This window comes from Nicotiana tabacum, unplaced genomic scaffold (assembly GCF_000715075.1).
Source record: "Nicotiana tabacum cultivar K326 unplaced genomic scaffold, ASM71507v2 Un00350, whole genome shotgun sequence".
Lineage (NCBI taxonomy): Eukaryota > Viridiplantae > Streptophyta > Magnoliopsida > Solanales > Solanaceae > Nicotiana > Nicotiana tabacum.
This window is the reverse complement of record NW_027438587.1, coordinates 11715-26903: the sequence shown is the minus strand read 5'-3', so window position 1 is coordinate 26903 and position 15189 is coordinate 11715. Positions and strand designations below refer to the sequence as shown.

At 35.9% G+C, this 15189-nt stretch overlaps 1 protein-coding gene across 1 annotated transcript; it reads right to left on the bottom strand.

Moving 5' to 3' along the window:
* Nucleotides 1-2795: 2795 nt before the first annotated feature.
* On the bottom strand, nucleotides 2796-13987 carry LOC142179099 (WAT1-related protein At1g25270-like). The gene is made up of 8 exons (XM_075248920.1): nucleotides 13842-13987; nucleotides 13303-13365; nucleotides 12212-12328; nucleotides 10151-10406; nucleotides 9864-10022; nucleotides 8718-8869; nucleotides 8513-8575; nucleotides 2796-2823 (listed from the first exon to the last, which is right to left on the bottom strand). The coding sequence occupies exons 1-8, from the start codon at nucleotides 13985-13987 to the stop codon at nucleotides 2796-2798; spliced, it is 984 nt and encodes a 327-aa protein (XP_075105021.1).
* Between the last annotated feature and the right edge of the window lie 1202 nt (nucleotides 13988-15189).

Below are 15189 nucleotides of genomic sequence, written 5' to 3'. Positions count from 1 at the left end.
CGTCATTATTTGTATGGGGTTCATTGTGAGATCTATACTGATCACCGGAGTCTGCAGTATCTGTTAAAGCAGAAGGATCTTAATTTGAGTCAGCGGAGATGGTTGGAGCTTCTTAAGGACTATGATATCACTATATTTTACCATCCGGGGAAGGCCAATGTGGTGGCCGATGCTTTGAGTCGCCGGGCAGAAAGTTTGGGGAGTTTAGCATATCTTCCAGCAGCAGAGAGACCTTTGGCATTGGATGTTCAGGCCTTAGCTGGCCAGCTTGTCAGATTAGATATTTCGGAGCCTAGTCGGGAATTGGCTTGTGTGGTCTCCAGGTCTTCTCTTTATGACCGTATCAGGGAGCGTCAGTATGATGACCCCCACTTACTCGTTCTTCAGAACAGGGTTCAGAGAGGTGATGCTATGGATATGACTATTGGTGATGACGGCGTGCTGAGAATGCAGGTCCGGATATGTGTGCCTAATATAGATGGGCTTCGAGAGTTGATTCTTGAGGAGGCCCACATCTCGCGGTATTCTATCCATCCGGGTGCCGCGAAGATGAACCAGGATTCGAGGCAACATAATTGGTGGAGGCGGATGAAGAAGGATATAGTTGGGTTTGTGGCTCAGTGTCTCAACTGTCAGCAAGTTAAGTATGAGCATCAGGGACCTGGTGGCTTGCTTCAGAGATTAGAGATCCCAGATTGGAAGTGGGAGCAGATCACCATGGACTTTGTAGTTGGGCTCCCACGAACTTCGAGGAAGTTCGATGCTATTTGGGTTATTGTGGATCGGTTGACCAAGTCCGCACACTTCATTCCAGTTGGTACTATTTACTCTTCAGAGTGGTTGGCTATGATTTACATCCGAGAGATCGTTCGCCTTCATGGTGTCCCAGTTTCCATTATTTCAGATAGGGGAACTCAGTTCACATCACACTTTTGGAGGGCCGTGCAGCGAGAGTTGGGTACTCAGGTTGAGTTGAGCACACCTTTTCACCCTCAGATGGACGGGCAGTCCGAGCGCAATATTCAAATATTGGAGGACATGCTGCGTGCTTGTGTCATTGACTTTGGGTGTTCATGGGACCAGTTTCTGCAACTCTCGGAGTTTGCATATAACAACAGTTATCAGTCAAGTATTCAGATGGCTCCGTACGAGGCTTTATATGTGAGGAGGTATAGATCTCCGATTGGATGGTTTGAGCTGGGTAAGGCTAGGCTCCTAGGTACAGACTTGCTCCAGGATGCATTAGATAAGGTGAAATTGATTCAGGAGCAGCTTCGCACGACACAGTCTAGGAAGAAGAGCTACGCAGATTGGAAGGTCCGTGATGTGTCTTTTATGGTTGGGGAGAAGGTTTTGCTGAAGGTATCACCCATGAAGGGTGTTATGAGGTTTGGGAAGAGGGGCAAGTTGAGCCCCTGGTTCATTGGGCCTTTTGAGGTGCTTCAGAGAATAGGGGAGGTGGCTTATAAGCTTGCCTTGCCACCCAGATTATCGAGTGTGCATCCAGTGTTTCATGTTTCCATGCTTCGAAAGTACATTGGAGATCGTCCCATGTTTTGGAGTTCAGCACGGTTCAGTTGGAGGGTGATATGACTTATGATGTGGAACCGATGGTTATTTTGGATTGGCAGGTTCGAAGGTTGGGGTCAAAGGATATAGCTTCAGTGAAGGTGCAATGGATAGGTCAGCCTGTGGAGGAGGCCACCTGGGAGACCGAGCGGGAGATGCGGAGCAGATATCCACACCTATTCGAGACTCTAGGTATGTTTCTCGACCTGTTCGAGGACGAACAAATGTTTAAGAAGGAGAGGATGTAACGACTCGGCCGGTCGTTTCGAGAGTTATAGCCCCGTTTTCCCCATTTTTACTTCCTTTTGTGCTATTCAGCTATATTATGTTATATCAGTTTAGTTGGTTCGGGTATGGAAGGAACTCGGAGTGAAGTGAGACACTTAGTCTCATAATAGAAAATTTTAAGTTAGAAAAGTGGACCAGATATGGACCTATGTATAAACGACCTCTAATTCGAATTCTGATAATTCCAAAAGCTCCGTATGGTGATTTTGGGATTAGGAGCGTGTCCGAAATATTATTTGGAGGTTCGTAGAAGAATTAGGCTTGAAATGCCGAAAGTTTAATTTTTGAGAAGTATGACCGGGGGGTGACTTTTTGATACCGAGGTCGCAATTTGATTCTGAAAGTTAGAATACCTCTGTTATGTCATTTATGACTTGTGTGTAAAATTTGAGGTCAATCGGACGTGATTTGATAGGTTCCGGAGTCGTTTGTAGAAATTAGAAATTTCAAAGTTCATTAGGCTTGAATTGGGGTGTAATTCATGATTTTAGCGTTGTTCGACTAAGTCCGTATGATATTTTAGGACTTGTTGGTATATTTGGTTGAGGTTCCAAGGGGCTCGGGTGAGTTTCAGATGGTTAACGGGTTGAATTTTGTACTTGGAGCTCTGCTGGAATTATTTTCTGATGCACCATATGGTTTTGTACTTGGAACTGGGAGATTGGAAATATTTGCTCTTCGCGTTTGCGAAAAGAAGCACGCGTTCGCAAAGGGTGGACTGGGTGTGCATCGCGAAAGCGAGAGGTGTTACGTGTTCGCGAAGAAGAGAGGAAGCAACCGAAGACCCCAGGCAATTGGTCTACGCGTTCGCGTAAGGGGGTGTCGCATTCACGATAGGCTGAACGCGTTCGTGTAGAAGGCATTGGGGCAGAGGTATTTTTGTGCTTCACGAACGCAAGGGTGATGTCGCATTTGCGAAGGAGGAATTTGGACAGGAGTTATTTTATGCTTCGCGAACGCGAGACACTGACCGCGTTGGCGAAGAAGAAAAGTCTGGGCAGTGAGTTTAAGTTTTGAACATGGGACTTCGTCCCATTTTTATTTTTGGCGATTTGGAGCCCGGAATTGAGGCGATTGTGTGTGATTTTCATAGGAAATAATGGGGTAAGCATTCTTAACTCAATATTGGTTAAATTACCCGAATCCATGGTTGTTTTTTTCATTTAATTGGTGAATTGAGTTGGGAAAAATTTGAAAACCCTCATGGTTTAAATTGAAGATTTGAGGGTCGAGTTGGGGTCGGATTTTGGTAAAATTGGTTTGGTTAGACTCGTGGTTGAATGGGTTTCTGGATTTTGTAACTTTTATCGAGTTTCGAGATATGGGCCCCACGAGCGATGTTTTGAGCTAATTTTTAGATTTTTATGGAAAATCATATTTTTCTTTCGGAATTAATTCCAATGAATTTTATTGATTGAAACAAATTATATATGACCAGATTCAAGGCGTTTGGAGACCAATTCACGAGGAAAGGACATTGCAGAATAAGAATTTCGCGGTGTGAGGTAAGTAACGATTGTAAATCTAGTCCTGAGGGTATGAAACCCTAGATTTTGTATCATTCTACTATTTTTAGTGACGCACATGCTAGGTGACGGGCGTGTGGGTGTGTACTGTTGGGGAGTTGTGACTTGGTCCGTCCCATAGCAACTGTAAAGTTGCATACTTTGTTGAAACCATATGATACTTATATGTTTTAGAAAGAATTTCTGTAAATTAGGCTTAATGCCATGTTTGGGCCTTGCGCCAATGCCGTTTGGATCCTTAGGGGTTGTTTATTACCATCTTCTCATTGTTTTCGATTGAAAATCTATACTCAGTTATGTTTATACTTGTTTACCACATAACTCAATTTTATGGCTCTATTTTGATGCATATAAATGTTTTGGGCCGAATGCCCTATTTTACTGAAATGGCCGAGTGGCTTGAGAGGTTTATTACTAAGTGAGACCGAGGGCCTGATTTGTGAGGATGAGTATAGATCGGGGCTGCCTGCCTGCAACATACTTTATTATTATAACACGTGAGTTTTCCGTGCAGCACATGAGTTGTCCGTGCAGATTATATCGCTTGGGCTGAAGGATCCCTCCGAATTCTGTACACACCCCGAGTGAGCGCAGGTACCTACTGAGTGCGAGTGCTGAGTGACTGGGAGGCATGAGTGATTGTGAGGTATGTCCGAGTGGCAAGAGTGATTGTAAGGTATGCCCGAGTGGCAAGAGTGACTGTGAGGTTTGCCCGAGGGGCTGTATATGAGTGATGTTTTTGCCCGAGGGGCTGTTTATGATTTCATTATTTTCGCTCACCTTTGTATAGAGCCTTTGTTTGAAAAACTGTTGGAAAAATATCTTTAAATGATTTTTATTAAAACTGGGTTTAAACGAGATGATTTGATTCAAATAATAATTTTTAAAGTATGTTATACTTTACTGAGATTTCATGACATGAACGTTATATGCTTTATCGCTTGTCACTACTACTCAGTCTTTATTTATTGTCGTTACTTACTGAGTTAGCGTACTCACGTTACTCCCTACACCTTGTGTGCAGATTCATGTGTAGCTGGACACAATAGCGGTTATTAAGTGTTCTGGTTGCAGATTTTCTTGGAGATAGCAAGGTAGCTGTTTGGCGATCGCAACCCCTGCTCTTCTCCCTCTTATCTTCCTCTAGTTGTATTTAGCTATTTTTCAGGTTGAGTTAACCTTGATATTGTTAGACAGATTGTAGTAGATGCTCATGACTAGTGACACCCGATGTCGGGCTTTTCTTTTTCGCACTTCTGTTTTCCTTGATTTGAACTCCTTAAATGAAGGTTTTATGTTACATAGTATTGAAATTATCTTTGAAATAAAAATATCAGTTTGTTTGGAAATGAGTCGGCTTGCCTAGTTCCACGATAGGCGCCATCATGACAGATTAGGTTTTTGGGTCGTGACACACACCATAGTAAACATATCAACGGGCTGGGCCTCCCCCTCTAGGACGCCCTCTACCCGCCTGTCCTTCACCCCTAACTGCATATGTAGGTAGAGTAGCAACTGAAATGGAGCCCGTGGCTTGAGTGCTCTGATGTAATATGTCCCTCCAAAGTCTGGAAAAATTTCTCATAATATGACTAGTATAATGACACTCATAACATCCCTATGCGGGTTCAGATGCTTATACTGAGTCTGTGTTGGATAACTGGAATAACCATTATAGGAGTCTCGTATAGGTGGTGCATTAAAAGAAATTACTAGTGGACCCCGAGTAATCTGATATGCGAACTAAGCTGTCCGACTACTCGAGTCTCCGCCATAATGAGTTATAGCTGCAGAGTAGCATCCAGTGAATTCTCTAGAAACTTGAGACCTCTTGGTCTCCTTATTTTCCTTTTCCTCACCCCAAACACGTTCTAACATCTTGGCAATCTCCACCACTTGCTGAAATGAAGTATTATCTTGTAATCTTAGAGTCATACAGAATCTAAGATCATAACTGAGTCCTTTAGTGAATATATGGGCTCTCTCTCTGGTTGAAGGAACTAAAGTAAGAGTATGAAGGGCTAAATCTTTGAACCTGATGACATATTCTGACACCATCATGGTGCCCTGACGTAACCGTTCAAACTATGTGCGCCACGCATCTCGGAGAGTCTGGGGAACAAACTCTTTCAAAAATATTTCTGAAAACTGAGCCCAAGTTGGGTGCGTTGCATCGACTAGTCTGTCCTCTTCATAAGCTTGCCACCATTGATACGATGCTTTTGACAGCTGAAATGTAGTAAAGGCAACTCCGCTCACTTCCACAATACCCATGGTGCGGAGAATACGTGACACTTTTCTAGAAATCTGTGGGCATCCTCGGTAGTTGTGCCACTGAAGGTAGGTGGATTATACCTCTTAAATCTCTCAAGTCTCTTTTGTTCTTCTTCTGATGCCTCTGACCTGACCTCAGACTGAACCGGAATAACAGGCTATACAGGTACTATACCCGGAACCTGACCGATAGGAACCTGCTACTATAGAGAACGGGCGGTAGGAGTCAGAGCTCCGCTATGGGGGCTGCCTCTGGCGCTGGTTCCAGTACCTGCAAGAAATCCTAGGACCAGGGACAACGCCCCGCGCTACCCTGAGTGCTGGCGATGGGAAATGATTTAATACGGATCTAATGCTTCAATTAAACCTGAATTTGGAGCTCGTTTGCTTAATGTGATACTACGTATTCTTGAAGAATCGATGTCAAAACATTCTAGGTTCGATGTAGAAACATAGCAAATCAAGTCCGATTGACCTCAAAGTTTGTACACAAGTAATAAATGACATAACAGACCTATCAAAATTTTCATCACCGGATTCCAACCCCGATATCAATAAAGTCAACTCCTAGTCAAACTTTCAAACCTTCCATTTTCAACTTTCGCCATTTCAAGCCAAAATCAACTACGGACTTCCAAATAAATATCCGGACATACTCCTAAGTCTAAAATCACCACACGAAGCTATTGGTATCATAAAACTTTCATTCCGGAGTCGTTTGCTTAAAAATCGACTCTCTAGTCAACTCTTTTCTCTAAGATTCTTAATTAAGAATTGTTCTCCCAATTTGATCCCAAATCGTCCGAAAACTAAACTCAACCACACACAAGTCATAATGCATATTACAAAATTGTTCGAGACCTTAAGTTGATGTACGGGGCGTAAATTTTTAAAACGACAAGTCGGGTCGTTACATAAATAATATCCCATATATAAATGCTAGTGATATATTCAACGACTTGACTTAAAAGGCCAATTTCACGTGCTTGATCACTGAACTTTACTGTTTCGTATCAATACAATTACAAATTATTTTTGTATAATTAAAAATAATACAACGAATAAAGTTTATTGACTTTAATCATGCAGAAAATAGTATTGTGATTTTATTAATATATAGGGTTAAGTTTATTGACCACGCATGTCTATATTTGTTGGTTAAGCAAGGTATCATACGGGTATTTTGATTAAAATAAAATGTGAGACTGTGTTCACCAGAATCATTTTGCCTCCCTTAATTGATGAACAGAACTTCTTTTCTTAAAAGAAACTGATTAGATTGAAGAAAACGTGGTATTTTTCCAATTTGCTCATCTAAAAATGAGAAAAATGCAAGAGTGTTTTTGTGTTCACTGCTTAAGAAATGTCACAGTGTGGAAATGGTCCAAGAAAATTTCTGTAAGTCTAATTCAATTAATTTAAGGTGGTCCTATTGACCAAGAATTTAAGGTGAGAGAAAGCAAACTTGAAGCCCATTTGTCGTTTGAGCCCATCAATTAGATCTTCATTGTTCTAATTTGAGAAATTTTCAGAAATCACTATTGTTTAGTAGCTATTAACTTTCTATAGCTACCATATATATAATTACTTTCTATAGCTACTATTCAGTTGTTATAGTAATGTATTCGTTGTATTCGCGCTGATGTATTCATGAATACATCAGCAAAAAATACCTAAAAATCAGGGCAGTCCAGTTGTACGCGCATGTATTCACATGTATTTGTGCCATGTATTCATGAATACAACAACAAAAAGCGCCAAAAATCAAGGCAATCCAGCTATACGTGCATGTATTCATATGTATTCGCGCTGATGTATTCATAAATACAACAGTAAGAAGCGCCTAAAATAAGGGCAGTCCAGCTGTACGTGCATGTATTCACATGTATTCGTGTCATGTATTCATAAATACAATAGCAAAAAGCGCCTAAAATCAGGGCAGTCCAGTTGTACACGCATGTATTCACATGTATCTGCGCATGAACGCAACAGTAAAAATCGCCTAAAATCAGGGCAGTCTAGCTGTACCACGCCATGTATTCATGAATACAGTAACAACAATCACCTTAAAAATAGGTATGTCCAGCTGTCTAAGAGAGAGGAAAAACATAAATAGTGTATTTCATGCCTTATTTCATGCTTCAATAGTAGTATATACCATAAATACTTATTTTGATATAAAATATAAAAGCTAGTTATAAAAAATAATATTTTAAAATAATTTTGGTTTATAATAAATATATCGTATACATTTGTTATATGAGGTAAATTTTCTTTCTAATTTCTTAATGGCCTAAAAGTTGGAATAGAATGGAAAACCCCAACTTTAAAAAAAGGTGAAAAGCATCAAAATCAAATTACTTGCAAGCTTAAAAGATTTGAGATCTTCAATACTAACCCTTCACTCGTTGGGTATCGTGGGGTTGTCTCGAGCTTTTCTTTTACTTATTATGTTAAGTCTTAGAGACTTCATAGATAAGAGAAAACTTCAAAAGTTTAGATTTAAATTGTGAAAGCTCTGATATAATGGAAAAACTTATAACCCATTAAAAAAACACTACGATGAAATAAGAGATGATTATATTTTAACTCATATATTCACTATTTTTGGGCCGTGGTACTTTAGCTGCATTTATGCATATACACTTACACCTTCTCTGTATCCTTATCAAAATATAATTTTAAGACTTAACCTTAGAAGATGACATCCCAATAAAAAAAAGTTTATGACTTTGATGCATTGATCTTGCTACGTTACAGTCTTTAGATGCAATTATAATTGTTATCCCAACAATTAGATTCCTTCAACATTATGTGTGGCTTCTTCGTTGCTTGATTGATTTAATGCCTTCCGCTCTTTTTCTTTCCCCCACAACACAAGATATAATCCCGCTATTATCAAACCACCACCTATGACACTGTAGATAATAAGTAGATCCAAGAATCCTATGTCAGAATTTATGTTAATTTATCACTGAAATTTGTTAAACTATTTTACATTTTTTACTCAATTAGGAGGTTAACGTAATTACAACAAAACATAAGAATAATCCGTTATACCTTCCAACATATACTGCCTCGTCAAGAAACATTGCACTTGCTAGTGCTACAAAAATAAGTGTCATAGGATTGAAAATTGATACAAACAAAGGACCCCTTTTTTGGGAGCACCACGTCATGAGAATAACAACAATCCCAGACCCTAAAACTCCCTACCATAACAAAAAGATTATTAGCATAATACGAATATATGGAAGCTAATGCAGTATTTGCTATTACATACAATTACTTACATAATATAAACCGACAAGGGTTGTGGTGTATATATGTAGATATCTTTTTATTCCCTTAATTAAAAGTTTTGAGTTCAAGCTCTATGTATGAAAAAATTCTAGCCGGGGGCGTTTTTCCTTAATGGGTCTTACACGATACGAATCCAAATTAGTCAATCCCCAATGCAAATTTCAAACAGGAGGAAAATTAAAAATTACTTATTGTAAGTTTTTATGATCTAACTATTAACAATTAGATTTCATAGAAATGGCAAGAAATTTAGGTGCAGTAGTTTATTCATTTTATTTGTTAAATAATATTAGAAGCATGCTATTTTTAATGATCACTCTTTTGAAAACACATTAATATCCAAATAATATACATTATAATAAAATAGTATCAACACTAGAATAAGAATTAGTTGAATAATAGTATTAGCTCAATTTGTCGTAGTATACGGGCTTCCTATTGGGCACAATTTTAGAAGTGATTTTTAAAAAACATACATGTACATTTATACCGATGACTTAATATTTCTTGGAGAAGATCATTCAATACCATATGAAAAGCATTTAAAACTAAAAGAAAGGAGTAAAGTTTTACCATATCTTTCAAAGATCAATATGATAATTGCATATATAAAATTTTACCTAACTAGTAAAATCCTCAAGCTCCTCTAAATACGTTTTCTTCGGATTTTTTCTTTTACTAGAATGGTATCAGATCTCTATTATGAACCTTACACGTAGAATAGTTTTCCATCATTGTAAGAAATATTTTACACTATCAATAATCTGAAAATATCTGCAACTAAGCCTCCTTAGAATATGAAATTTATAATCTTGAAAATAATATCGATTACCCGATAGTAACTTGATTGTGCAAAAATATTTTATACTAACGATATATATACCTTAAACTTTATTTTCTTACCATATAAAGAACGATGAAAAGCCTTATGGACCAGCCAAGCTTCCATTGATTACTTTCATGATCAAAACATAATGCAAATATAGTCGACTGAATTGCTCCCATAAGGCTCATCCAAGCAGCACTCGAGTAATGACATGGGTAGTCATTACCTATCTTTTCCTATAAAAAATAAAAGACGAACTTAATTCTCGGCTAAATTTGGTTGTGTAGGCATAAGAAGTAAGTTGCATTCTGTAATTAATTATATTGAAGACGAAAGATGAAAAATAAATTTCGAATTTTTTTACGAGTAATACTGTCCAGAGTGCATAACAGAAACTCGATCTCAATGCAAGTATTATACCCAAGGAGAAGCTGTTGCCAGATTGTAACTTTTCATGTGATCCAGTTGTAGTTGTATGATGCAAAAAATGAATTTTAAAAGACCACATTGGAAGTTGTCGACCTTTGTAAAATGTCATTACCATGGCTCCTGTGACACATATAATTGTTCCAAGGGACTTTGCTTTGCCACTTACTTTATGCAATGACAATTTCTCCGATCTATGAAAATCAATTTGAAGAAAGTGAGGTTGATGTATACATAACACATGAAAAAAATATGCAAGTGGACGATAATATTTTTTGGGGGGTTAGGGAGGGGGGAGGGTTTATATATTTATAAATTATTAGAGAATGAACCAAAATAGTTGTTTACCCCATTGCATAAACTAAAACTAGCAAGCAGATATATATATATATATATATATATATATATATATATATATATATATATATATATATATATATATATATATATAACATCTAATTTTCGATTCCGCAAGGCGGGCTAATCGTACACGATGACACAAATTATTACTAGCCTCCTACGTAACATATGCGAGTCGGGAGCATTAGCAGGAGAAGTCATAAGCCCTTCAATCTACTCCTCAAAGCAAGAATAGATGATCACTTTCTTAATAATTCAAATAGATAGTTCTGCTCTCATCAAGGGAAGCTTTTCACTAAATAAGAAGCTTATTGGCTCGCCACATGTATAATCCATATATAATATAATATATGTATATTCGTGTATGTATAATTTATGTATATAATCCATGTTTTGACTGTGACTCTCTTCTCAAACAAAGTTGATAGATTTTTCACTTTCTCGGTCAAAAAGAAAACAGGGTTCATCACTTGCCCATTTCATTTGACTGAATATTTTTTTGCAGTATTGATAAATGATTAGTGTCATGTATTATCTTCATGTTTAATTTATTAAACAAATCACCCAGTTTGTTCAAAGAAACTAGACAATTAATTGACGGATTAATCAAGTCCTAAAGGGGCATTAGCAACTTGAAGAAATATAATTTTCAATTTCCAACTTGAAAAAGTTTTAATGGATACATCTTGATGACAAAATAAAATCCTAACCACCATAGCTTGAATTTAATTTTTTAAGTTGTTGATGGTAAACTGCGTATATAACATGCAAAGAATTAAAATAATAATTTGATCATTTATCGGTCTTGCCGTTAGAAAAAAATTAGAGGTGTATTTGTAACAGTATTTTGAAGAAGTCAGGTTGATGGATACATATCATGAATATAATATGCAAATGGACTAAAATATTTAAGGCTCGTATAACACTTAAGAAAAATTACGACAAAATACGGAAGAAATGCTAGCCAGGTATATAAGAGAAGCTAAATCATAACTGCAATGACAAGCTTCAAAACCGCGCATATCTCGTCTAAAAACGGACAATATTACCAATGAATTTGACTAATTATAATTTTTATAAATGTGTATTAAAAATCTATAAATAAGTTCATTTAATTAGACTTTTTTTCTCTGGCGTTGCTTCTGGCGAGGGGCAGATTTATAGCCTATTTTACGGGCACGTGAACCAATGATCTCTCCATCAAATTAGATATTTTATGTACATATTATCTAGAATTGATCTGGAGGAGTATGATCAATTCTCACGGAATACTTTCTTTTTTCTCTTTTCTTTAGTAGTGCACCCATGTTATAAAAATCCGAGATACGCCTCTTCTTCTGGCATCAAGTGTTTCTTGGAGATTAGAGATAACATAATCACTTATTATGTAATAAGATTATATTTCCTCTAATATTTCATTATTTTATGATAACATTTCACAGCATTCTTGAGTTTAAGATTACACTCAGCATCACAATTCATAACCTTCATAATGTTGTCAACTTTATTATTAGCGAATAATATTAAAGTTACAAGTAAATGATGTGTCACAAAAAATATACGAAATTCACGTTTTTGTTTTTTGTTGCTGCAAAATGTCTCGTTTTTATATATGGATAATATTACGTAATGATCATACCTGAAGAGTATGGCGATAACGATTGTCATGGCTGGTACAAGATTATCAATTGCAGATACAAATACAGGAGATGTCAATTCAATACTTGCGTAAAACAGATTACAGAAGAGTGATCCCCTGTTATATAATTATAAAAAAATTTGTTTAATTCGACGATGTAAATTATAACAAACTCATTATAAATAACAATACATCCAATTATTGGTTGTTCTTGCCTCATCCCTTCATTTATTACAACATTAATAATGTATTGGTATGTTAAACTAAATCTACATTTCTCATTGTTATAAAAAGAATTATTGCAATTTATATCGTACCATTCTTTGAGTATATATACATTTTTTTGACACCTAGCATCAGAAAGTGCAACTACAAAATTCAGAAAACAAATTTTTTTGAAGGATGCATATTGTTTATAAAGCTTCACCTTTTCCTTTTAAATACACAATAATTTTAAGTTTTATACATTGTTAGTATAAAAAAATCATTTAAAGGATATTTACATGTAAGTCTTTAAAAAGTGAAATTTATAATCATGAAAACGAGGCACATTATCTACTATAACAAATAAATAAGACATGATAGTATAAAAATTTCTTTACATTAACGGTGTATATAACTTAGACTCTTACAAAATTACCAAGTTTGACACAATAGGTTAGGCATAATTGACTCATCTTCTCTTGTAGTTTACTAAAATGCAGATATCTAGCTACCTTCATATTATGAGATTACAGCTCCCTAAGTTTTCTAGAATTTATTTTATTTAAGTACTCACTCCGTTCCATTTGTATGACATTTTTTTCTCATTGATCCGTTTAAAAAAAGAACGACATTTTATTACATTTGCAAAAAATAAGCTTTAAGCTTTTTATTTTACGCTTAATGAAAAGTTTCAATAGCGACATAAATATTGTGACATATATACAAGTCTTATAACCACACAAATATTACGACATGTTTAATTAAGACCGCAAGCTTTTTAAAAAAATCTTTGTTTCTTAAATTTCATGCCGAGTCAAATTATCCATACAAAAATATTTATACAGTAATTTCAGTTGAAACTCAAAATCAAGAGAGAGAGTACTCACCCTAGTAAACCTGAGATAAATGCTTGTAGCAAGAAAGCCCAGGTTATGTTCGGTCTTCTTCTCCTATTTTAGAAACCAAAAACTAGTCAGACGAGATATTCGTACAAAATTATTGAAATAATTATGAATTCATTTTGTCCCAAAGAGAAAAAAAAAGACTCCATATATTTGAAGATTTATCGTGAATTAACAAGTTTTACGTCGACTGTCAGCCTACTGTAACCTTTCTTCTTTATCTGTGTTTGGGATCGACAATGTGAGTAATCTCTCACCGGAAAAGTTCAAAAAGAAAAAAGGATAATCGTACATACTATATATATATCATTAACACAAAATCTCTACTAGTTAAACCGAAGTTAAATAAACACGGAATATATGCTTATATTAATGAAGAACGCGCATTTCTGACGGACGTTCCGTCACTTCAGAAATTGATTCTTCGGTAAGAAATTTCCGACAAAAAATCAGTCGAAATTATTACCGACGAAAATTTTCGAATTTCATGAGAAATTAGGGTGTTTTTAGTATTGAGTAATTACCACTCAACCACAAGGGCGACGGGGCCAAGAAAAGCTGCAGAGAAAATCCAGCGATATACGACCATTATTCTGACTGACATTCCATCTTCTGTCGCCACTTTCGACAATAAAATGTTGCCTCCCAATAGCAAGGCAACAACAACCATGGCTATTATATGGTTTGTCCTTTGAAGGAAATTACTCATTTCCTGTGTAGTACTCCCTCGGTCTCGGTTTATATGACACTATTTGATTCGATATGATATTTACTAAAGAAATACTCCCTATGTCCCATTTTATATGGCGATGTTTTACTCGACACAGGAGTTTCAGAAAAAAAGAAAGAGTTTTAAATTAGTGGTCTAAAACAAACCTTAAATATTTATGTAACTGTAAATCAATTCATTAACGATAAAGTAGAAATCTAAAGATGAATTATTTTTAAATAAAGAAAAATAATATTCTTTTTGGGACCGAAAGGAAGAATACTCACAAAATGAGACGGAGGAAATAGTTGTTTAAGCAAGAGGAATATACTAGAATAGAGGGAAGAAAGAACATTGCTAGAAAGATAATGTTTCTCGACTAACTTGATGCAAATGACTAGTACAAAGAGACCTATTTATAGCTGAAAAAAAGAATCGATATAATCCTTTAAGTACATTTTAATGAAACTTAAAAAATTAAAATTTTATGTATCTTTAGTTGCTAGTCAATTCAAACATTGATTTCAAGCATGCTTTTATAAAACTATAAAGAATGGTCAAAATTATTTACCACTAGATGAACACCAATTTAAAATGCTTGTGATGACATATTAACAGGAATCCTTCGTTGAAATCTACTAGAATATAGGCATATGACAACAGTGCCAAAACCGTTGCAATAGGTAGAAATACCGTTGCAATATCTATACTTTTTTCGCTGGCCGATCTATTGCATCGGTTATTTAATCAAATTGAACGGTTCAAAAGCACTGCTATATTATTTTGTGCAACGATGTACCCTTCTATTTGGATGTAAATAATTATTTACCATATAATGAATCATAATAAATGCACTGAAATTTATGTAAACCACGAAGGAAACTATTGATTAACAAAATCATAATTCAAAATATTCGATTAGTTTTTATTCATATATAACGAAAAATATATAGTATTATTTGACAATTCAAGGATTAGCATGAATAAATTTGCAATAAGTTCATAAAAATATAATCATAAAATATTTGAGCATCTAACAACGATCAAACAATACTGTTATGTAAGGTCTTCACTGCTTTTGTCTATCCTTTGTTATTTGCTTCACCTACAAAAGCCGATAAATAAATGAATCGGCAAAAGTTTCACAAAATAATATATTCGTT